The 25,267-nt window shown below is 45.4% G+C and overlaps 1 protein-coding gene and 1 long non-coding RNA gene across 2 annotated transcripts in view; one reads left to right on the forward strand and one right to left on the reverse strand.

Moving 5' to 3' along the window:
* The first annotated feature begins 3,259 nt into the window (after positions 1-3,259).
* Positions 3,260-23,835, forward strand: LOC120757640 (uncharacterized). Its single transcript, XR_005702603.1, has 4 exons — positions 3,260-3,299; positions 6,086-6,248; positions 10,763-10,943; positions 23,694-23,835. It is a non-coding gene; the product is annotated as an uncharacterized LOC120757640 (long non-coding RNA).
* Positions 16,359-25,267, reverse strand: part of WTIP (WT1 interacting protein) — an 89,552-nt gene continuing 80,643 nt past the window's right edge. Inside the window, exons 6-8 of the mRNA XM_040075139.2 lie at positions 24,753-24,804; positions 22,953-23,021; positions 16,359-19,414 (exon numbers count right to left, since the gene is read on the reverse strand). Coding sequence (XP_039931073.1) covers positions 19,262-19,414; positions 22,953-23,021; positions 24,753-24,804 — 274 coding nt within the window. The 3' untranslated portion in view covers positions 16,359-19,261. The remainder of the gene's footprint in view (positions 19,415-22,952; positions 23,022-24,752; positions 24,805-25,267) is intronic.

A 25,267-nucleotide genomic window follows, 5' to 3' on the forward strand; every position in this document is an offset into this window, starting at 1 on the left:
TATGCTTTCAGGTATTTAAGCTGTAGCCATATAAGCCTCACATAAACATCTGAATTCCTTTTTCCATCCTTGTATCATTTCCGAGCTTGTGGCTATGGCAAAGAAATGAATGTGGAAAAGGGGAGCATTCCTAGGGTTTATTTATTTATTTATTTACTTTTCCTTATGAGCCCCATGGAACATTCACAACCATGGAAAGACTTCATCAGTAATTGGTGGGGGAAGGGGAGGGATGGGAAAAGAGGCCTTCTCTTCTGATCTATTTTAGTCCTCCAAGACGGCGAAAAGTACCCCCAAAACAGCAAGAGTAGTCCGGGACTAGGCGGTTTACTATTTCCCCCTTTTATGCTGCCACTGCTGCTCTGGGGATCTTAAAAGCCCCGAGTGGCTTGAAAGGTAGATATGACATTGAGCAGGGAGTTGCTGATGGGAGACTCTCCCAGGCCCATGGAAGTAAGAAAAGGTGCTGGGGCAGCTGTTGTGTGTCACTGCTGTGACCCTTGTTTGACTGGAGGCAGGAGCACGGGAGGGACGGTGCTGCACAGAGCTGCCGGTCGTGCAGGCAGCCTCACCTTCCTCTGGGGGAGAAAGAGAGTTTGACAAACACAAAGAGAATCCTTAATAAGGTACTAATTCAGGACTCTGCTTGTTTCACACCATGCTGTGCTCTGCTGTGTGGCTGTTTTAGATGTGGTGGGCTATAAATGGCAAACTCCAAACCTTCTGAACACCGTCACCCCTGCGAGCTCTCTGCTGCTCAGGAGATGACTCTCAGGACTTGGTGCTTGGAAATGGTGATTGTTCTGCTTGCTTACAGCATGATTTATAGGCTTAAAGTTAGGCTGATCCTTTAAGACTCTACTTGATATCCTTTGTTGGAGAAACAGGGTCCTGGAGGAAACCCAAAATATCCTGCTGTCTTGAGTTGTCACCGTCTTTCAGGAATAAGGTGTCATTTAAGACATCTTTGATAACTTAATTCTCTGTTTCATAGATATTATGCACAAGCAAAGAGCAAGAAAACATACAGGCTTTCTCATTAGTAAATTTTCCTGAAGTTTAACAGGTTTTTTGGAAGAACAGGGCATAAAAGGGGGGTTGTTGGTGTGCTACAGTCATGCCAAAGGGCTTTGCTGGAATGACATATATAAATGAAGATTTGAGAGGAATTTTACTCTTTGGGTTAGCGTTGCTGTTTCTTATTTTTCAGTACATTGTAGACTTAATCATGAAACAGAATAACTAATAGACTGTCTGACTCTTAATTACAAGTGAAGAGCAGAGTTGAAGGAACTTTTGTGGGTTTGGCCAAAAGGAACATTTGTCTTTAATGTTCAGCATTAAAAATGACACTTCAGGGAATTTTTTCATTTTTGCTGGTTTGAGAAACAAGACAAGCTGAAAAAAGTCTCAAGCAAGTCAACAAAAAATAAAGTGACCATAGATTAAATTAATCTTTTTATATGGTACAGGAATACTAACCTTCCAAAAGCCATTTTTTAATAAAGAAAAATCTCTCCCATTCAAGGCAGAGCTGGATTCGCTGTGTTTATGCATCATTATACAATCTTATCTAGGAAATTGAGATTTGGGGGGATTTGCGAATGGGTTCCCATTGAAATAAGTGTTCCACGTGCACTAAGAACACCACAAGGAGAGCCACAAAGCTCTGGGAGAGCCCTCGCGGGTGTCTCACTCCCCGCTAACCAGCTGGAGTAAGAGCACTGGTGCCGACACTTCCATTTAAACACCCTAAGATCTAATATTTCTTTGATGTCTTTCTGATCCTTTCTCTTGAGGAACTGAACAAAGTGAAACTATTACTGTAAACACGGAAGACATCCAGTGGTGTTCCAAAGAGCACATTTTTGGCAGCAGCAAGCTTTTCCGGATAGCTGCCTGTGAATTTACAAATCTGTCACATCTGAATCCATTTTGTGAACCTTTCTTGAGGCTGCACCTGCCTCCCAGAGATAGGGGGAAAGGGAGAAGCTGTAGATATGTTATCCATTTGCTGATGCTTCATTAGAGCTGAAAGGGAACAGCCGCGTGTTAGGGTCTGATTACAACACCTTGGGTGGCAAAACCTCGTGTTATTTGTGAGGGAGCACCCGGTGGCTCAGTTCTGCTTTCTGCTGTGTTTTCCCCAGCCCGAACCACAGGCACCGGGCTTTTCTTCTGAGCGAAGCGTAACTTTCTCGGAGTTATTCTTGCTGCGAAGAGAGAACAAACAGTCAAGTAGCGGAGGCCAAGCCACCGAGGGGAAGATCCCTGGCGCTGCTGCGTTTATCCTGCACTGGAGCTGCTGCTGGGATGAATAGGGCAGCAGCAAGTCGGGATCGTGCGGCATCGCAAGGGTGGGACTGGGCGTGCAGGTGCCACAGCAGAGACATCTTTGGAGAGCCTGGATGCCAATTGTGCTCATTCGTGTTGTCAAGTGCATGTTTGCTGGCCAAATGTGGGTCATAGTAACTCTTAACGGCAAAATTATCCAAGTGCTTGTCAATAAGCTATTTTATTATTAGGATTTGACAGGTTGTTGTCCTGTTAGATTCAGGTATAGAAAGTGAATTTAAAGATTCCTAGTATACTTTCAAAGCGAACTGATTATTGTTCCAGCTCAGCAGCTTTGGAAATGAATGGAAGTTCTTTTAAGAACAAGACAGGCTTCTTGGTTTGCTCCTGTCTTTCCTGCCTGCAGGACAGTTTCACCCCCGACTGTGGCACTCCTGGTGCCCACTGAGTGATGTGACTGTCACAGGAACACTGCACCTCGTTTGGTTTTAATGTTTCTCCAGTCCCAGGTACCACGAGTTTGATGTGAACAGCCACTTACTGGAGGAACTGAATACTCTAAAATGGCAGAGGGGACCAAAAGGCTCATTTCTTGGTAACAGCTTTTGGTCAGCCAGCAAAACAAAACCAGACTGGTGGAGTCTGGATTTAGATTTTTGGATGCAGATGCTTTATAGCCCCTTTGACTTCAGTCAGACCTACCAGAGAGGTATAGATCTATGAGGAATCAACTGCTCATGTTCTTCTCTTTTCTGCAGCTTTGGGAGCGATCTGCATCCCTTTGGACTTCATTAAAAAACCACACGACATAGGTATTTACATACATACAAACACAAATGTATTCTCTAAAACATAAATGCTTTCTAATTCTTCTGAAGGCATCATTTCAAGACTGGCAGTGACTTGAAGGTAGAGCACCTACTATTTTTTACTAATTCTAATACCTGTTTTTAATACTTGTTTCTAGTGGGATTGGAATAGAGAACGCCCAGAAAGACATTAAGGTAAGTCCTGAACAGCTCCAAATGTAATTTATGCTGTAGTCTTATAGAGGCTAATGTAGCTTTACAGATACAGAAGGCATCTGTACAAATGCAAGGCACTTCTTTACTAACAAAGAAGTAGTTACTTGCAAGTAACTGTTGGGTTTTATTAGCTCTTCTCCCTTTTTCGTGGCATGAACATTTTGCTAAAATAGTTTGAGGAAGCCTAAAGCTTTACCACAACTATTTGTGACACTGTACAGTGCAATTTATCTCCACAGTAATGCACAACAAAACACTTTGTTCCTTCTCATGCTTGTTCCTGCTCATTCCTGCGCAAATCTCCTGATAAAAGCCTGGGTTTATCTGGGAAGGTACCAATATATATCTCTTTCACACCTAGCTAAATAATTTTTCACATGGCAGCTTTAAAAGCCTCTAGGCTTATCAGTGGAAAAAATGCTTGGAAAAAGAGATTTAATACTTAAATTAGTTCTATCAGCACTCCAATTTTTTTTCTTTTTTTTTCTTTTTTTTTTTTTGGCTGGCTGGCTGGGACTTGTTCTCACAGAACTTCAAGCTGGATTATTTGTGTTAAACTTCCTGACTGAATTCCGAACAAGTCATCTTTCCCCACAATGCTGACCTTTAGTACGAGGCCAGTATAATTTTAATTTGTTTCAAGTTTCCCTTATAAGCAAGAGAACAAGAAACCATATCCCTCTAAGACCTGGTTAGCTAACTGCCTGGGAGAATATTTTCAAATTCTAAGGGGAAAACCCCCAATAAAGTCAGATATTCCAAACTGGCATTCAAAAGGCATGCATCCTCAGTGGGGTTAGCTCGACCATCTTCCAGGCAACAAGTCTAGAAGCTATGGAAAAACACAGGCTTCAAAGAAAGGTTTAACTAGCTAACCTGATTTTGGTCAGGGTTATGCCCTAGTGGAAGCATTGCAGGGCATATTCCAGATTTCTGCTGGCTCTTCCTGGCCGTGGTGGGGCAGAGATGAATGGGACTGCAGTTTGCTGAACATACCAAGTGCCAGGGCTGCCCCAGTCTCCTGCTGGCACGAGTGTCTGATCCTCATGCAGTGAACAGGACCCAGGTAATCAGTATGGCTGAACGCAAACCCTTTTTTCCTGTCTTTCCTTTTCTCTTTGCTGGAAGAATTTTAATCCCTGATCTGTTCCACTGCACAGCTCCACACAACTGCCTATGGGCACAACTGTGCCATGGGCACAGGTGAATGTAGGAGCAAGTGACTTGGAAGCAGCATGCTGTGTTTCATTTTAGAGCCATGATTAGATATGAGAACAGAAGTCTTGGTCCTACCATGGCAAGGAATTGCTGTGAAATTAGATGGTTTTGGCTGAAGAAAATCTTGGTAGTCCCCTGTCAGGAAGAGAGAACATGTTTGGTGAGACAGAGCTGGGAGGGCTGGCAGTGTGGCAGGCAGCTTGGGTACCTGTGAAAATAAGCAGATCTGCGTGCTACTCAGCCAAACACAGAGTGCTGAGGAGATGTGCCACAGATAACAGAAGGCACAGCCGTGGCATTTGTGGGATGTCTTTCCTTGTCTTTATCGGGATAAAAACGTGTTTTCTGTGTGCAGTTCATCGACCGTTCTGTTCTCACACTCGCTGCTGTCCATAACTGGAAGTGCAGTCATGACTTCTGCAGAGACTTGGCTTTTGTTCCTCCTTGCCGGACACTCGCTCTCAACTGCACTTGTGGGACTGCAGAGGACGGTCCCAGATGTGGGGAAGTGATTTTTTTCCAGCACTAGGTGGCTGTATGGCATTCTGCAGTGTCCCGTACACAAGTATTTTAAAAGTTGGGAAGCGGGCCATTCTCAGATGGAAAGCTTCTGTGTTTTCAAACCTCTACTTCAGTATCGTCTTTTTGAAAGTTAAGAAATCAAGGAATGAAGGCATTTTAATTGTATAAGCTTGTCACTGGCTGCAGACACTTTTTATCCCTGTGGAGCTGAGGTAGCCATGCAGTCCACCATGAAAGTGATGCTGGTGACTGGGATGTGACTGCTGCAGTAGTGTGGTATTGCTGCATTTTGCTTAGAGGCCTGGATATGAACGTTAATGGGAGATTTGCATGTGTAATATCGGCTCCAGACCTCTCCAAATGCTGCTGCTACTTGGAGGCCACACGGTGCTCCCCACGGGATGGCCAGGAGCGGGGTGTCCACTCTGCCAGGGGACACAGGGCAGTGGGTCTGCCCCCGACTCCTGGTGCTCCTCAAATGTCCTGAGGGATGGAGAGTTGCGCCAAGCTTTGCTCATGGACCAAGCAAGAGCTTTTAGAGGATTAAGTTGTCCCAAGACCTGGCTATGCCCCCAGGCTGAGTGGCCCTGCCAAGGCCAACACGTTCCCCCAGGAGCCATGCTCGGCTGCTGTTTTTCATGAAACCCAGCCCTGAGAAGCAATTTGTCTGCAAAGAAAGACAGGCAGTTGTTTTCCTTGGGCACTGTCCTCTCTCCTTGCTCTTTTCTCTGCCGTGCTCTAGTCTCTGTACATTTCCCTGCCCACGTCCTTGCCCTCTCATTAGCAAAGAACAGGGTTTTGGCTTAAACATGAATATAAAATCCCAGTGTAGTGGTTTGTGGAATCCTACATACATAAAGGCCGATGCAACAGGGGTTTGACAATGCTCAGTGGTGCCCCTGATTATTTCTTCTCAGTGAACAGCAGTGAAAAACCTTTCACAACTGGAATCCTTTTTGTGTTTGAGTTTTACCTTCTGAATATTTTGTTGTGATTGAAGCTACTGTAATTTTCTTCTTTTCCAGAACTCTCTGTGGTGAAATTTGTGCAGCTCCACACCAAAAACCATGATGATACAGAACATTTATTTTGCATTTCCATGGTAGCGCATCCAGTGTGGTGATACATATTTTTAAGGGATGAAGATTAAAAATCTTGGGATGTTCAAAGCCGCTGCAAATGCATAAGGTGAGATATCTAATGAATTAACAGGTCCACTGAAATTGTTTACTAAGCCACTAAGTCTAGGGGCACAATAATACATTAGGTCTCCTTTGTGCTGGGTACTGTATGTGGGTAGCAAAAGGTTGGTTTCGGCCCCCAGATGTTTTTTGTAACACTGCTGAAATTCTTAAATGATGTCACTTCGCAGCCTTGTTTCATGCTTGTTTTCTCTGAATGGTTTTGAATGAAGATCCCCAGGACATAAGAGTAATGTGCAGGAGTATTTGTCCCCAGGATTTTGCACAGTTGATCAGACGTGAAAAGGAGACGCTGCAGTGACTCATCTGACCTTGCAGACCCAAGAGTGCCGACACTGGTCTCTGCTAAGGTCCCCATCACAAGAATGCAAAGCATTCCAGAAGCTTTCGTCAACAATTCTAGATAGCAGCCAGCATTTTTTCTCACCAATGTTACATAAAATGGACAGGGAAAGCAAAAGGCTAATTGAGTAAATTATTGCAAACTGTTTATGGAACCTCTTTAATTTACATCTAGCAATGTAAACCTACTGCAGGAATGGTACTGCTAAGGAAGGCTGTGATAGATCTTTTTTTTTAAATTTTACATTTTTCATTTTAATAAGGACAGCTTTGAGTGCTAGATATAAAAATTCTTCCTATAGCAGAACTGCTATTAGGCCAAGATTTTGGCAATACTGAAAGATTTGGTGGTGTTTACTTGTAAACTTGTAGAGCTGCAAGACTGTCTTCCTTGTAATTAAAAATAGGGTTTTTTCCCCTCAGAAACTTACTGTCCAAATTTAAGTGAGATGGATAGATACAGGTCATAAGCCATAGCATGTAACCATCTCTAATCGGCACAATTCATTTAATCATAACAGCAGATGAAGGGATTAGGGAAGGATTTAAAGGGGGAGAGTGAGGTAAAAAACTTTGCAGTTCCTTCTAAATGCCAATCCTCTGTAATCAGGAAGGGCTTTTTAGGAGCAAGCCCATGAGCACCAGCAGGCAGTGGGAGAGAGCGCCCTGGAAACTGAGCTGGGCCAGCCCTGCTCTCAGGGTGCTGGGTGCTCTCAGGGTGCCGGGAGCTCTCAGGGTGCCGGGAGCTCTCAGGGTGCCGGGAGCTCTCAGGGTGCCGGGAGCTCTCAGGGTGGTGGGAGCTCTCAGGGTGCTGGGTGCTCTCAGGGTGGTGGGAGCTCTCAGGGTGCTGGGTGCTCTCAGGGTGCTGGGTGCTTTCAGGGTGCTGGGTGCTCTCAGGGTGCTGGGAGCTCTCAGGGTGCCGGGAGCTCTCAGGGTGCTGGGTGCTCTCAGGGTGCTGGGTGCTCTCAGCTCTGGCCAGGGAGCACCAGCCAGCACTGAAGAGAGGAGCAGAGCAAGGAGAGAGCCTCTGTGCTGCTTTATCCAGCCCAAGCACTCATATACATCTAAATGACATCTTGGAAAGTCCTTAACAGGGAAGTACCTGGGCTAGAGCTTGGTGTTTTGTTGTTGTTGTTGTTGGTTTGGTTTGGTTTTTTATGGGGCTTGGGCGGGCGGGGGAGAGGGGTGGGTCAGTTTGGTTCAGTGTCTAATTTTATACTGGAAGCAAACTCCCTTGTTTGCCCTCTGAAGGCAGCAGCTGAGCCTGATGTGTCTCAGGGGGGGCAGCAGCGCTGGCCGGAAGTGGCCTGCCAGGGTTGCTCTGGGATTTGTTTTCTTTTGATTATGGGGGAAGTAACCCGAGATATTTTTGTGCATACAGAGCATTCTTAATGACTGACAAATCTGTTGTCAAGTAGGCGCAAGGGGGAGGTGCCATCTTGAAAGACGATACAAATATGTCTGAAACAGGCTTAAAAACCCAAACAAACTTATTTTTAGTGACTTCCAGAATCATCTTCTACTATCAAAAAATGAAAAAAACAAAAAAAAAAAAAAAAAAGAAAAAGAAAAAAAAAAGATAGCTACACAGTTAAACCTGGCCTTGCTGCGGTGGAACTTAGTGGAGCTCACCACAGCTCACAGCAGCAGGCACAGCAGGAGGGTCTTCTGCAGGGCATCCCAGATAACCACACCTGATCTCCTCAGGCAGGAACACAATAGAGATCTGGGGTTCCTTACACAGTGTTGGGGGGCTCTATGAGTTCTTGTGCTGGCCCTCAGCTTCCAGCCATTTCGACAGAGGAGGACAGGAACTGGAGGTGCTGTTCTTGCCTTTCTAGCGCTCACTTTGGTAGCTGCCTCTGCTGGGTACACTAGGAAGCACTGGGGAAGACAGAGGATGCTCCTCAAGGGTATCTGCTTTGACATAACTTTGGTATTTCTGCTGGCAAAGGTCATCCGGTGACATTCCCGTGTCCTTCAAAGTCCTGCACTTGGCACCATGCGGGCTGAGCAACGACCAAGTGCTCTTCAACACAGCCCCTGGCTGGGTCACCTCTGGCTCTCCCACCTTTTCTCCACCTTTACAGTAGTTCTACATGCTGCAGCTTTTTCCTTCCACCCGAGACCCAAACACAGCAAACCCAGGCGGGTTCATCTTGCTGTGCTCACAGACCTGTGCTTTGCTGGGGGAGGCTGTGGGGCAGCATCCAGGATCCACCCAAAAAGCAGCCCTCGCAGTCTGGCCCCCAGGCTGTGCCCTGCCATGGCCACAGCGGGCATTGCCTCTGCGGCCTGTCCTTGCCTGTGGATCTGCAACTCAGACAGGGAGAGTTTCCTCCTGGTAAAACAGGATAGTTGGTACTCTTCAGCCAGAGGGGGAGTGAGGAGTAACTACTCTCACACAGTGAGAGGAAATGTGCTTATGTACATGCAAGTGGTGTTACCATCTGCCCTAACGAGTAATACTGGGAAACACATAAAATACCCTGCAACCCTTTGTCAGTCAATCTGATGTGACCAGCTTCCCTCCAAAAGGAGAACTTTGCATGCAACAGTCCTTCAGCACACTTACACCTCTACACGTGGATTTTTCAGTTGGATATATTGAGTACAGTATTTACAGTGAGTTCATATATATGGGATTGGGGCTTTTTTGAGGTGGGAGGTGCTGCAAGGATAAACAAAACCCTTGCCCTCTTCAGGACCAGATACAAAGGACAGCATGCAGTGATAGTCAACTGCTGAGCTTTTGGACAAAGCACACTGAGACTGCTCGTGCACCACGTCAAGAGAGCTTTGCTGTTCTTCACAAACAGGGGCAGCTGGCATGTCCCACCCAGCCAGGCTTCCTCCTCTCTCCTGTTTCACACGGGAGCACTGCTGAGTCTCTGCAGAAACCTCCCTAGAGAGTGCAGCTCCCTTTGGGGCTGCACCTTCAGACACAAGGCTGCAACTGAAGATCCAGCTCAAGGAAAACTATACCTTTGGTATCTCCTCCTTCGTCCTTCCTGACTGTGCCTAAGCCTGCAAGGAAATTCCTACTGCAAGAGATCCTTGGACATAAAGACATAAAACTTTTGGAAAGGTGATATGGAAATTATTGACTGCAGTGCAGTAGCTGCCTAACTTCACACTGCCTTTTGGCTCATCAGCAAAGGAAAATATTTAATCTCTGAAGATATTGTGATTGTGATTAATGCAGAAAAAAAAAATCAGCTAAATTATACCCTGAAAGCCATCATGCTTCATCAAAGCATTGTCTGGTGGCTGCCAGAGCCATTGGTTTAGCAGGTTTTCTTCTGTTGTTGCAAAATAAAATAACAGAATGTTAGGGGTTGGAATAGACTTTAAAGATCATCAAGTCCCATGTGCAGGGACACCTCCCACTACATCAGGTTGCTCAAGGCCTTATCCAAAAAATACTAAAAGAAAACTGTCTTGGTCCACCTTCCTTATTTTCTGATTCTGTTTGACTTGCACTTTCTTTAAGGACTTCTGCTCCTTTTCAGGGCCATTTGTGGACCCTTCCATACAAACATTTTTATTAATTTTTCTCCATTCTGATAGGGCTTCTGGAAAATGATTGGCCAGTTATATATTAACTGGCAGTACATGTATTAATTTTAAAAATAGGGTTTTCTGGGTTTAAAAAATAAGTTTTTATCTAGAAATTTGAAAATGTGCTGTGGGTAGGTGAGCAGCTAGCAGCTGATTGCAAGGAGAGTAGGTAATTAAAAAAAAAAAAAAAAGCTACAGATATTTTCTTTTAAATAGAGAATGGAATAACATTTATAGCCAAATAAAGGCAGATCTAAATACAGTATATTGGAGTGATAAAAGAATAAGCCAAACAAACTGCAGCTGTAGCTTTTATGGTATAGGGATGTAGGTAGCAAATGAATTATTCCACAAGATAAGACATCTCTAGAAGCAGTAGGATGTGTCTAAAGTGACCATAATGTTTGTTGGACCAAGACTTGCTATTTTTATAAAAGGATTCATGTGTAACACTGACACTGTGCCAAGAGCCCCAGCTTTGTGCCCAGCCAGCTGCCTCTTCTCCCTTCCTGGGGAATGCCCTGAGAAGGAACGGAAAGTAAATGGTACAGAAAGGTCTGATGCTTTTTTCCCCTATTCTTTTTCTGACATGGGAAGAAGTGAGAAAAAGGATGAACTCCCAGGTGAGCCCAGGCACAGCCATGTGTAGAGGAGTGTCATCACCATCCTTTTGGGAGACAAGCAGCAATGCCTGATGCAGGACACCAGCCCCTTTTTTTGCCTCACTGAAGAAGCTCCGTGAAAAAAAAATTTTTGGGAGCCACATCCACTGATACAGGTAAGTGCAGTTAAACATGTAGCTTGCAGGTACTGCAGAGAACTCTTGTTATTCTCTCCTTGGCACAGCACCCTGCCACACAGGCCATTTTAATTTTCTGCCCTGCTCTGTTGTGTGTCTGTCCTTAGTGTGTGAGATTTGAAAACTTCAGGTCAAGACACAGAGGTGAGACCAGAGCCCCACAATACCTGACCCTCAGAGAGCAGAATTTATCGCTGCTTTATTTCCCTCTGATATGCTTGTTGCATTTGATGCACAAAGTTTTCATCTGCAGGCCTGAGGTGGTAAAAGACACAGCTTGGTACAGTGATTTCCTCTGCTGTCCCAATGCCTTTGAGGACTCAGTCAGCAGGACCCTGCACAGTGCCAGGGGCAGCAGTGCCAGGCCCGCTGGCACCCTTTGGGAACTGTGTCACCGCTCCCCTCCTGTGCTCCAGGCACTGAGGGGCTCTCTGGCTTTCATTTGCCTCGCCAGAGCAGCCAGTAATTAACTGATCAGTTGGCTTTAACATTCCTGCAATAGTTTAAGTGTTCCAAATTTTTAATGAACGTGGGGTTTTTTGGCTAGTCCACTTAATCGCTTGAATTATTGTGACTAACCCAAACAGACCTTGTTCTTCAAGGCGATGGTTCCCTGACATGTACATAAAAATGAGGGGGGTTGAGGATTTTTTTCAGCTGCGATGTAAGCCTTTAAGAATTTGTTCTTAAATGTGCTGCTGGATAGATACTTTATCACTTCTGGCAAACCAGATCTCCTCATGGTTTCTTACTTTTTGTACAGTTTTCAGTTTGTCCTTCTCCTATGCTCTTTGTGAGAGCACAGCGATTTATGCTCTCTAATGTTGTGTATTGTCTTCAGATGGGACAGTGCAGGTACTGCAGACACGAGCTAGTTCTCAGTACGTGTTCTTAAACAACACGGGAACTTGGGTTTGTTGTCTCAGAGTGTTAAGAGATGGTGGGAAGTGTATTGAGCACTATGATAGGATCTCAAATGAATTTTAACACGAAGAATTTTTTTTTTTTTTTTTTTTTTTTTTTTTTTTTTTTTTTTTTTTGTCTTCTGGAGTTTTATCAGAAGTTATGGTGAACCCCATAGCTTTTGAAACACATAAATCAGCTGCTGATGAGCACCAGCAGTGGTGACCAAGGAGCAACCTGCAATTTATTCCAGAAACCAATGCCCTCTGTATAGAGGCTGACAATTTAATGTCTAGCTTAGACACTCAGTGAAGGCTGATGTCTCCTACTCCGTGTCTGGCAGCTCTTGCTCACTGTTTCCAGACCTTGCTTAGTAGTTCCTCCCAATTTCCTTATCTGCAAGTTGCCCCAGGCATGAGGCCTGTTGCACCAGCTGGATCATAGCTTTAGCAAATTCAGCTAAATCCAGTGGTGACATCAAGCTGGGTGGGAGTGTTGAGTGTGGAGAGTAGAAAGCTCTGCTGTGAGATGGATCAGGACAGGTTGGATGGATGGGCTGAGGCCACCAGTGTGAGGGTCAACAAGGTAAAATGCTGGGTCCCGTTCTTGGGTCACAACCAGCCCCTTGCAGAGCAACAGGCTGGGGCAGAGGGACTGGAAACGTGCGCAGAGGGAAAGGCCCTGGGGGTGCTGGTGACAATGGCCAAATGTGAGCCCAGGAGTGCCCAGGTGTGCATCAGGACCAGGACAGTGATTGTCACTCTGTACTTGGCACTGCTGAGGCCATGCCCTGAGTGTTGTGTTCAGCTGTGGGCCCCTCACTACAGGAAAGACCTGGAGGGGCTGGAGTGTGTCCAGGGAAGGGAATAGAGCTGGGGAAGGGCATGGAGCCCCAGGAGGGGCTGAGGGAGCTGGGGAAGGGGCTGAGCCTGGAGAAAAGGAGGCTCAGGGGGAACCCTGTGGCTCTGCACAACTCCTGACAGGAGGGGACAGCCAGGGGGGTCGGGCTGTGCTCCCAGGGAACAGGGACAGGAGGAGAGGGAACGGCCTCAAGTTGTGCCAAATGAGGTTTAGGTAGGATAATAGGGAAAATGTCTTCACAGAACAGGTTGTCAAGCATTGGCATAACTATCCCTGGGTGGATATAAAAGACGTGTGGATGTGGCATTCAGGGACGTGGGTTAGTGGTGGCCTTGGCTGTGTTGGGTTAATGGTTGGACTCAATGATCTTAGAGCTCTTTGCCAACCAAAACAATTCTATGGTTTATGTACACACACATATTTTGCTTTGCGTGTCCGTGTGTGTTGATGGTGAGGTGTTGCATCAAATGACATCTCGTCCGGCCTCACTTATTCTGAGTCTATGGACTGTGGGGACTGAAGACAGCCTCACCAGCCCAGTTCACGTATTCCTAATCGCCGCTGATGACGGAGACAGGAACGGGACACGCACACACCGAGCTCATGCAGCAACAGCCAGCGTTTATTGAGACAGCCCCTTCGAGAGGGATTCACCTTTCCCGTGCTTCCAAACACGAGCGGCTGCCATCACACCGCCAAGCTCACCTGACCAACGATGTGTGCAGCCACGGCTCACAGGGATTGGCTGGGGTCCCCTGTTTGCGTTTGAATTCAGCCCATCACTTTCATACCTGGGGGCTTGTTTATCTCTGATGGACCAGGCTGGTCAGGCTGGAATCTCTTAAGGCAAATTATCTGTGCACATATAGACCAGCTATAGCTCTCACCCAAGAGTTCCGTAGGCAGCCAAATGTCTCTGGCTCAGTCCCACGATGAGCTGGCGGAATCCTGGGTCTGTGCGGCAGCTGCAAGGTGAGGGGCGCAGCCCTGGGGACAGCTGGGAAGGTGGAAGAGCCGGGCTGGCCAAGCCCTCCCGAGCCATCTGTATGTCAGGTTTAGCAGCCATGGCATTCAGCACACGTGTTCATGTCAGAACACACGGGCTGTGGCCTGGCTGCCATGCCAGGGACCCAGCACAGTGCCAGGGACCCAGCACAGAGCAGCCTTTGCTGCTGCTCCCCTGGGAGCTGGGGCCTGACTCACGCCCACCCTGCCATGAATAAACGTTCATTTTTCCAGTATGTGTTTTCTGCACGGAGGCCCACATGGAACAGTTAACATTTTTAAGTACTCTGTTCTTTTCAGTCAGGCTGATTATGAGTTGGTGTAAATTCTTGCTACATTAAAATGTCCTATATTTTTATTAAGTACATTTGTGTCACCCATGTAGTAAGGCCCTGTTAAAATGCTTTGAGTTGGCCAGTCTTTGTGCCTTCTTTTTTTATTTTTTTCTTCAAGGAGGGCATGGGTTGCTCATTTTGAATGAATTTTTTAAAATAATGAGTGAGAAAATAGCATGTATGTGAAGGCCCTACAGAAGTATGGTACGTCAGTTTCAAAGCACCAAAGTGCAGACTGTGTCCTTAAGACAATTGTGGCATCTGTAACTCTTTCCATTCTGACTGTGCAGAAGAAAATATTGCCAAAATAGCTGTTGTGGGAAAACATCCAGGAAGTTTCTTTTTCATCTGTGAAGTCATTTGGGCTTTGCCAAGCCAGGGTGGCAGAGGCCCCTCTGATGGGAGAGTGGCTGCACACCCAAAGAGCAGCTTGCGAGTGTTTGATGTCTGCCAGTCACTGGAGGGAAGAACATTCACCAGGACAGCAAGCTGCCCAGCCTGATGGAAAGGAAGCACATTGAATACCAGGAAACAAGGAAGGAACTGGCTGTTGTCCTCTCTCCCCTGGCCAGCTGGAGACAAGACACCAGTGCGTGTTCTGCCTGACAGACACAGCTGCTCCTGCAGGACCACGGGGTAAGTAAGGAAGGTCAATGTGACCAAGCTGCCATCTGTGCCAAGAAACTGGAGACAGGACAGTGGCAAAAAGCTTCAGAAAGGCACAACAGATAAACATGCATCTCTTTGATCCTATCAGAGCTCTGGCCACAGTTTCTGGATTACTGTGACTTAGCAAGAATACAGAGAAAACTCCCCAAACCAAGGTCCAAGCGCTTCAAGCTAGGTTCATATCCAGGCAAATACTTCTCTTGTAGAACACTCCAAAATATAATGAGAGTTTTGAAAAGGAAGCGTTCCTCAATACTGACTGTCTGACATGGGAACCAGCCAGACTAGTTAAACCTTAATTAAAAAGTGCCAGAGTGACTAAATTCTTTTCTAAGTGCAGCTGCAGAATGTTAGCTGTGGACATATTTTAGACCTTAATTAGTAACACTTGCACTAGAGGACCAAAATCTTTCATGAATGCAGCTGCAATCAATTAATATCAGTCAGGCATTTCTGTAGGCAATACAAGGGTTCCTGAAAATTGTTTTAGTGCCCACCTAGATTAAATAAAAATACTTACATGCAACATAGTACAAAACCAGAGATAACTACAAAATGTCTTTATTGAAAAAAGCAGATTATAGCATCTAAGGTTAAATGAAACTTCTGACTTTAATATTAAATAACTTAAGATGATAGCAAGTAGTTTCTTCTTTAGATAAATAAATCTACATTTCCCAATTATTTTCTTCAACAATCAAGGGAATCAAACACTGAAACACAAAACCACAAGTAATTCTAAAGACTAAAAGACAGAAGCACATCGAAAGGTTTTACAAGGATATATATATATACAAAAATAGTTAACTAATGTATATTTTCAGCATGTAAACTAGTTACATGATATACAAACTGGGAATTCTTTTATTTCCTACAAAATAAAAATCAACGTTGGTCCAAGTTCTTGGAAGAAAACTATATTCTTTTAAAGAAAATGAAAATATTTCTCAAATGAAAACTTAATTTAAGTCAAATTATATACTCTAGTTACGGCATTAGTTACAGGATGAATCACAAACTTTTAAACTTTTCTTGAAACACAAGAAAGCAGCTTTTGTTTCCTTTAGAGCTTTGGTTTACTTTACTACTCTGGAATTTCTGGTCTTAAAGAGTTCCTCTAACCATATTTTCCTTTTGAAGCTCCACCTTACAAAATATATACACACACGTGCACTCAAGGAAAAGGAAAGAAACCCGAACGAACCCCCTCTGTAAGCTCAATTCTCTGAGTGCATTCTTTTGTTTTCAAGTGAGTGTTTTGGTCCTTTCTTTGGAACGTGTCCTCCCGTGGACGAGGGACCCTGCACCGCCCACAGCAGCTTGTGCTGGAGGGGCTTGGGGAGATTCCCTTCCTGCATGGGAAGGTGCAGCCCTGATGCAAATGAGAACAGGTTGTGTTGATTGAACTTTATGGAAATATTCTGAAAGTACACTAAAGGCTTCTGAAAAACAATTGCACCGTAAGATGAACTTAGGAAGTTTGCACCTGTGTTGAACTGATTTAACAGAAGAATATTCCGGAAGACAATCATTATAACAAGATTTCTCATTTACAGAATTCCCCAGGCAGGAGGTAAAATGTGCAGAAACTGTCACTAGCACTAAAGAGTACAGCACATCATTATTTTAGGTTTGATTTTATTTTTGTCTTTGATTTGAAAAAAAGCCCAACCAAACCTGGTAAATCTCACTCAAGCCCCAGTTTTTACAGTAAATCCTGGAAAAGCAAAGCTGTACGTCGTAATACAGTAATGGAATGCATCTGCCTAGAGAAAATACTCGAACAACTGCTGCTTTCTGGTTTTAAACAAATTGCTTATTCTATATTGACATATTACCTTTCAGAATTTTTACCATGATGGCACTTAACAGATCAGAACTGCACAGAACTACAAGAGACTGAAAAATCAGCATGTGAAATGAAATTAAATATTATTCAGTTCTACCGGATGATCATTTTGGAAAAAAAAAAAGAAAAACACACCAAAAAAAACCCTGAAGAAATGGTCTGGTATGTACATGTTTGAAAGTGTGCTGCCCTTGGAAAGTATGTTGGAAACTTAAACCTGCCCCTGATGGAGGCAAAGTGTTCAGGAAGGTGCTGGCAGAGGAGTGGGCTGAATGCCAGAGTAAGTCACCTCCAGCTCTGTCCACTATCAGTGTGAAGGTTTTGCTTCTCTACTGGTAGAGCAAAGCATTTTTCCAGTTCAGCAAGTAACTGTTATTTGTTCCCAGGAACAGACCCAAACCTTCTCTATGTATTTGAATGATCTTTTTTTAATCTCGGTCCCTTAATATATATTGTAAAGACATGCAAGTAAAAATGCCTCAAAGCTAAATGCGGTCCAAAGCACCTGCCTGCAATGGAAAAAGCATTCCATTGCAGCTGACGCTTAAAGTTTATCCTGGAGCTCTGTCACCTTCCATGTTTGTAATAACCTGAAGAATTGACCTAGTCATAGTTTAGGACATTTTTTTTCCCCTTTCTCCAACATTTGCTGGTGGCACACGTAGTTCTACTTCTTCCTGAGGCTGGGCTACTGACTGTGAACACAAAGGGAATGTCTGCAAATGCAGAAGTGCACATGCACTCCTGGCCTCTCATTTGCAGGCCAGGCCTCATGGAGCACAGTGCAAAAATGAGGCACTGACTGCACCGTACTTCCTTCAAATCCTGGCATTCACATTAAACATGTAAATTATAAACTGATATATATTAACTACCAAATGACTTTGCCCAGGAGCCTTCAGTAGGGCAGGTTAATCTAGGCAAATGGAAGTCTGGCAGAAGTTCAGGAAGCATTCCTTTTGTTCCTTACTAACAGAAAAAAATAGTTCTCAGGAATTTTTCCTGTTCCCCTGCCCCCCAGCTTTCTCATAAGGAAATTCCACACTATCAAAAAGTTCTGTTAAGAGAGTTAATTATTCCACTTAGGAATTAGTGGCCATTGGATGCTCTTTGTGCTTTTCAAGACCACCACAAATGGCTTTCAAAAAGTCAATGGAGCATAAGAAACTAAGCTGCAATGGTGTTGCCAAATAAGTCATTCCATCAGTTTGCATGCTGAATTTAACACGGGATCATTTCCGAACGGATCGGGCAGAGTCTCAAGTGTTGAGACCTGGCATGGAAATGTCCCAATTTACACATGCCAAGAATCTGGTCTGGTATTTCTACTACCTCTGGAGCTGAAGAATTTTATTTTATTGTAACTTTGAATGCAGTTAAAGGCAGCAATGATAAATTGCAGCTTCAGGAAAGCTGGGTCAATTCTCATGAGAATGCAAGGAATTTTTTTTGGCATACAGATGTGTGATTTGCATGTAAAACATCAGCACATGGAAGAAAACCAACCATTAAAAAGATTCATCTAACTTCCTATATGGAAGACATATATTTCTCCCCAGAGGTCTGAGGGTACTGTAAAAGCTTATGCAAAACATCAAAGTGTGTACATTCCACGTACAGCTAATACTTGTTGTAAACACTGATGTTTCGTGGTCTGACTTCTAAATCCCTATTCCTGCCGTACTGCACTTTGTTTTCCAATGAAGACAATCACCATAATCAGTTCAAAAGTAATCTCAAAAAGAACACAAAGCTGAAAAGGTAATACCACACCACTCTGCCTCTCTTTAATAATGTCTCACCATACAATCATGAAGCAGCTGGTAACAAATGAAGTCTTGGATAAAACAAGCAGTATAAAGACAAGTGTACCTTTGCATAGAACCCTACTGAACAAAAAACAGGTTTGAAAGATGAATTCTTTAGTAAGTGCCAAATGGTCCAGTTGATAGGAACGCATTTTGAAGCTGTGGCTACACAGCCAGCAATTTCAGAGGGCTGCAACTGCTGACCCTGCCAATCTTTTGGATACAGTCCTCCGTACCGTGGGTTTTACATCAAATGTTTGCCATGTTTCTCGAACAAGCTAAATAATTAGTCTTTGGATGACTGTGAGACTCTGTAGGATGGAGAGCTGGCCTGACACTTCTTCACAGAACACCCTTCTTTAACCTCGCTGAAAACTGCCCTGCCTACAACACCTGCTTGTTGCCTATTCCCTACTTCTGGAATCTAAGTATTCTCTAAGACCAGAATTCAACAAAACTAGCTAAAATGCTAGCATTTATCTCATCATGCTTGCTGCAATACGATAAGGTGCTAACTTTTGGAAAGGAATTCTACACTTGGGTGTAATCTTGGGTGAAATCTGCACTGAAGGAAGTGAGTAAGGAGTGCAGAACAGCCCTTTGTACCACTGTTTTCAGCACTGCTGCCATTTACAGTTACAGTTAAGTGGTGAATTATTTGTTCAAGTAGACGGTGTCTCAGTGAAAATGTCTAGATAAAAGAATGCATATGTACAAGATCAGAAAAGGACCCCTCACCTCTGATTCAAAAAATAAATAGCTGGTTTAGGTGGTTATTACTGGAACCTCATCTTGGAAGGAACACAAAAATAATTTTTAGATTTTTGTCTTCTCTTTCCAACGGCTTACTGATCATGGAAATGTCTTTCAGAGTTCTGTGACATGCATGGGGTAGCTTGGAGGTGGATGTGATGGCAGTTTGATATTAAGGCGCCTGATATGACAGCTGTGGCAGAGCAAGTGGCCCTCTAGGGGGTAACAACGATGGCCTTCCTCATCATTGAGCTGCAAGCCACAGTCCTAGAAGAGAGAGAGACATCCCAGATCAGTGAGTGACTCGGGCAGGCCTCTCACAGCGCTGCTGGTCTGTCCTGCACGGCCCCCAGAGCTCCCTCCACAGCTTCTGCGAGGTGCCCCCTGACCACCTCACACTGACAGACTGAAACCCAACAGCACAGCCTGTAGCAGTGCCCAGCCGTTTTTTCACCACTGTTTCCCGCTCTGGTCTCTTCTCCATCTAATAAATGGTGATGCAAATCAAAAGCCTAAAAGCAGGCCAGGGGCTGACCCTGACAAATACAACCTGGAAGAGGCTTGAACAGAGAAGGAGCTAATTCTGCAGCAAGGCAGTGAGCAAGGTGTGGGGGAGCATAAGCAGAGAATGAGAGGCGGGGGAAAAGGGGGGAGAGGTGACATATCTTACTTCTGGAGCAGGTCTACACTTTCTCTAATTCGGAATTAAAAGAACTTAAAGACTTCAAGGCCAGTGGTCATCTTTAGTGGAAAAGCTGGTACCTCTGGGACTGACACGTAGCTACAGACAGAGACAGAGACAAACAGAAAAGCAACTAAGAGTGATCCTGCCTGCTGATGCTTACGTACACTGCAACAGAGACCATCCTGATTTCCAGCTGCCATCACTGTAATTCCAAGGGCATTTGGAAACCATTGAATTTTCGTGCTCAGATTTAATGTTTCAAGTACGTTAAATACTTAGAAATTATAACTGTGATCAATTCTGAGAAACCAGACATTCTGAGTATATAACTGTGCACTTAATAGGAAAAGAAAAAGAGAACAAACTGGGCATATAGGTGGTTGTAGTACTGAAAACAAATGCAAAGCTTTTAACTGAACACAGAGTATAATTTTTCAGCTTTCACAGCTCAAGTCTGAATCCTCTAATTTTACAATACTGAAATAAGACTGAAAATGTAAAGTAAGCTTTAAAACTGGAGTGTTAGTTTAGAGAGGTTGTAATTGAAATATCTGCCAAGGTAATTTTCTGTGTGTTGCTACATATTATATAATGATTTTATAAGAATTTATATGAGATTCAAAATCAGAATTTACCAATTTTAGATGCCCTACAGATGTGCCAAGTGTTGATATCTTTCTCCCTCTCCAAAACTGAATTCTCTTTCTGCAAGGAGAAAGCCTGCCTTGTCAGTGGATTCCAGTTTCAGAATGGAGCTCCAGTGATCTGCAAAAGGCAGATCCTGCACAGAAGGCGAGTGGTTGCACATTAAAGACATGACACAGAAAAGCTGCAAAGTTTCCAACCTGACCACTGACTGTGCATGGCCACCAAGTGAGGATGACATCAACAGCGGATGAGAAGTGGCTGCCTAAGTCATGGCAGCCTCTGCTAAAGTCTTCACGTGTGTACCTCAAAATGCTGGCACTTTTCCAGCAGCATTTGGGGACAGCAGTGTACAGAGAGCCTGGTTTGAAAGCATCAGGCAGTAACCCACCCCTGCTGACACATGGCTAACTCCTGATTTCTGTACACAAATGCACTCTGCCTTTCTGGGCAGATGTGGAGGCAGCTTGATTTGCCTCAAATGGGAAGGAGAATGGGGAAATGAATAATGAAACAGAACGGAAAATAAACCCCCAGTGGGACATTCCAGCATAAAGTCAATAGCCTGAGAGCAGGGGAAGGAGCTGTCATCCTAGGTGAAGCCTGCACAAAGCAATAGTTGGGAAAAGGAGGAGGGAAGCTCAGCTCTCCAAAATACTGCGATTTCCTGTGCCAATTTCTCTTGAAAAATTAATAGAAATGGATGGAGTATCAGGTGTCTGTTGAAAGGAGATAGCTGAGTGGATGGGGCCTTTCTTACATTTAGGTACATAGCATTTGAAAACGCCCTGAAATTTGTTATTTTCTCTCTCAGTCAAAAGATTCTTTGTAAAACCTTTGCGCAACAGCACGTGAAGGCAGCACTGCTGTACTGTCACCCCTGGTGCTAACAGTTAAAATCTGGGCGGATATTTGTGTGCTGTGTCAGAGTGCCAAACCTACGGCAAAAGGGAAGCTTTTGGTTGATCCCAGCTTAGTGAGATTGTTTCCATTCTCATGTTCCTGGATGCAGGACTAAGGATGAATTCAGGTCTCCTCTCTGAAGCAAGAGCACTAATTTCGCAACTTGATCTGTGGCAGTAAATGTTGAAATGTTCTGCATAATAAGAAACTATTCCCAAAAAAGTGACATAAAGTCAATGGTATCCTTGTCAATTTCCTAGTAAAGAATCAAAATTCATTCAGTATGGAAAAAACATCCCCTAGAAAGGCCTTCCAGTGACAATCCTTCCCTGCACAGCCAATGTAAATTCGAGTCTGCTGAGACCAGAGCCCTACAGACTGTACTAGAGATGAGGAAAAAGAGAGCTGGCACCTACTCTTTGCTCACTCCCCATGCAGAAATATTGAGAAAATTCAACCCAACAAACCAAGCCAGCTTTGAAGTTAATATATTGGGGAAAAAACCCTCCAAAACTAATTTGGTACTGGCAATGGCAGCATCACTTTTAGCCCAGGCAGCATTCAGCCCTTTGTCTTCCTCCAGGAGCCGTGGGGCAGAGCCCTACCTGCCCAGGTGTGCAAGAGCCAGCGAGTGCAGCCCATGGGCTGAGTCAGGGTCCCCCTGAGGCAGAGCAGCTTCCCCCCAAAGCAGAGCAGGTTCCCCAGAGGTAGAGCACGTCCCCTCCCTGAGGCTGATCAGCTCCCCCCAAGGCAGAGCAGGGCCCCCAAGGCAGAGCAGGTCCTCCTGAGGCAGAGCAGCTCCCCCAAAGCAGATCAGCTCCCCTGAGACTCATCAGTTCCCGCAAAGCAGATCAGCTCCCCCCGAAGCAGATCAGCTTCCCCGAGGCAGATCAGCTCCCCCAAAGCAGAGCAGCTCCCCCCGAGACTGATCAGCTCCGCCAAAGCAGAGCAGCTCCCCCCAAAGCAGATCAGCTCCCCCAAAGCAGAGCAGCTCCCCCAAAGCAGAGCAGCTCCCCCAAAGCAGAGCAGCTCCCCCTGAGACTGATCAGTTCCCGCAAAGCAGATCAGCTCCGCCAAAGCAGATCAGCTCCCCCAAAGCAGAGCAGCTCCCCCCGAGACTGATCAGCTCCCCCAAAGCAGAGCAGCTCCCCCAAAGCAGATCAGCTCCCCCAGGCTGAGCAGCTCCCCCAGGCTGAGCAGCTCCCCCAAAGCAGATCAGCTCCCCCAAAGCAGATCAGCTCCTCCAGGCTGAGCAGCTCCCCCAGGCTGAGCAGCTCCCCCAAAGCAGATCAGCTCCCCCAAAGCAGATCAGCTCCCCCAAAGCAGATCAGCTCCTCCAGGCTGAGCAGCTCCCCCAGGCTGAGCAGCTCCCCCAAAGCAGATCAGCTCCCCCAGGCTGAGCAGCTCCCCCAAAGCAGATCAGCTCCCCCAAAGCAGAGCAGCTCCCCCAAAGCAGATCAGCTCCTCCAGGCTGAGCAGCTCCCCCAAAGCAGAGCAGCTCCCCCAGGCTGATCAGCTCCCCGAGGTGGGCAGGTCCCGCCGCGGGGCGGGCGGGCGGAGCCCGGGGCTCACCTCGCAGTGGTAGCACTCCACGTGGTAGTCCTTGTCCATGGACACCACCCGGATGGTCTCCTCGGAGCCCTGGCGGGAGCAGAGAGAAAGTGACAGTGGTGTCTAAGAAGCATTTTTTCAGTCTCCACGCAGTACGCAGCTTGTTGCTTTGGAGAGCTGTTTCCCTGGGAGATGTTTCCCTGGGGGATCCCCTCTTCCCCCATGCAGCAGAGCTCTGTCAGCACTGAGGGTCTTGATCCCAGAACATGGCACTGCACTCCTCAGCTGTGAGCAGCAGTCTGGGTGTCTGGCAGGCACATCTAAGCCGCAGAGGTCATTTGGAAAGTGAGGCCAAAACCTCATTCTCAAGGAACAAATCGGTCTTGAAATCAAGTAATCTTCTGAGGGCACCCAGGATCTGAACAAATTACCAATCAAAAACCTGCTCATTGGGTAATCTTTCCCTTGTATACATCCTGCTGTGATTTCCAGGATTTGTATTCCTCTCAAACTGCTTCACAGCTCTTTTGCACATGCACATGTCACTGGGTGTCCCCACAGGGACTGACATACCAGTCTGGCAGGTAATTACGTGCACAGGCCAAACCTCAGCGTGAGGGTGGGCGTAGCAGTTGTGCAATGCCTGGCTGAGCCCCAGGCCCTGCAGAGCAGCCCATACCCTTCTAGTAACCTCACAGGCTCCTTTCCTGATCCACTCCGAAGACAGAGCTCATTAAATCAGTTGCCTTGCATTGTTTCCAGTTGCAGGTGTGGTTAGAGCACCAGGTATGACGTGGACTATGTCTGAGAGAAGCTCTGGGCAAGTCAGCACCTGCACTGCTAGACTTGAACTAACCTAAGACATCTCCCTGGGAAAGAATATGGAGTGTGTCCTGCTAGTCATCAGGTGAGTCAGCACTATGGCTGCCCTTCGTTTCTTTTTCTTTCTTTCTTGAAAAGAAAAAAGAAATATTTTTTTAAGACCCAAACTCAGTGACATTTACATAGAGGTTTTCTCCTCACAATCCACCCGGACAAGCAGTTCCAGTTCAGCCTTTATAGGGTTTTTTGGTTATGTAAGACTTGGCCAATTAACAGAAATATTAATGACAAATGAGAGTAATGTGCAAAGTGATGGAGGTGGGCATGTGAGAGGCTCAAGTGTCAGGCTTGACTGAGGCATAGCAGCTTACAGGAGGGAAGCTCTGGCTCTGTAAAAACATGACCGGAGGAAAAGCAGGGAGATGCTGAGGCCCTTGTTTACAATGAGCTGGTCAGCAAAGGCTGAGTCAAAGCAGAGGGGGGTCCTGCACCCCCCAGAGCATGAGGGAGCCCCACTCTGGGCTAATTGTGCCAGCAACACTGTCAGCACAGGCTGAGCTTGCAAGCAGGGTTCACCTGGTTCCATTTTTGTTGTTGCCTTTTCAGCCCCTTTACAAACTTTCATTCCATCATCACCTCAGGACAACAAACTGTGTGGCCTCACGGGTCAGGGTAACCATCAGGTGCCTTTACCAGGGCTTTACTCCTCGAGTTTTCTTAGAGCCCCAGTCAACGTTTTCAATTAAATGAGGTTTCTAATAGATTAATGAAGACCTGGAAAGCACCCTAAAGATACAAAGTATTATGCTGTAGATGTAGTATGACTATTGCAACCTCTGGGAATGTTTGGGAGTGACTTTACTCCTGAACTGTGTCTAATTTATTATCTAACATAGCACAGATTCTGGAAGAGGAAGGAAAAGCCTTCAGTGTGCTTTTAGAAAGTGCCCATATGCCAAGAGGTGTTTTCCCTAAGAGTCAGTGCATGTTAACACCTACCTGTGCTGGGAGGATCGGCTGGTTACAGGAAGCACATTTTGGTGCAAAAACCCTACGGTGCAAGAAGAAAGTGTTCCAATCACATTTAAAGTATTTTCAAAAGGTAGAACCAAGAGAGCCATTCTAATCATGCCTTGTTTTTAGTAAAATGGAGATCTACAGGATTTGAAACTCCTCTAATTGTTTGATGATATTCAATGAAAAGGAGATTTGGGAAAGGCTGATTTACCCAAACTTTATTGTTTAGGTCCTCCCAACCTTGAGGCATAGTGAATTCACCCCTCTTCCTGTATGTGCCATTTTTCTTTCCTTCCTTTATTTATAAAGCCATTCAAATTCTTCCAGAGCCTTGATGCTTGACTACAAATCAGCTCCTGACTTAGGGACTGTCACTCTCTGACATAAGAAAGACATAACCATGCTAAGCCCAGGAGAGGGGCTGATTGTGGCCAGAATCTACCAGCTCAATACATAAATGGGCTTATGGTCCCCAGGTGCATTTTATGACAGTCACT

This window comes from Hirundo rustica, chromosome 11 (genome assembly GCF_015227805.2).
Source record: "Hirundo rustica isolate bHirRus1 chromosome 11, bHirRus1.pri.v3, whole genome shotgun sequence".
In the NCBI taxonomy this organism is placed as follows: domain Eukaryota; kingdom Metazoa; phylum Chordata; class Aves; order Passeriformes; family Hirundinidae; genus Hirundo; species Hirundo rustica.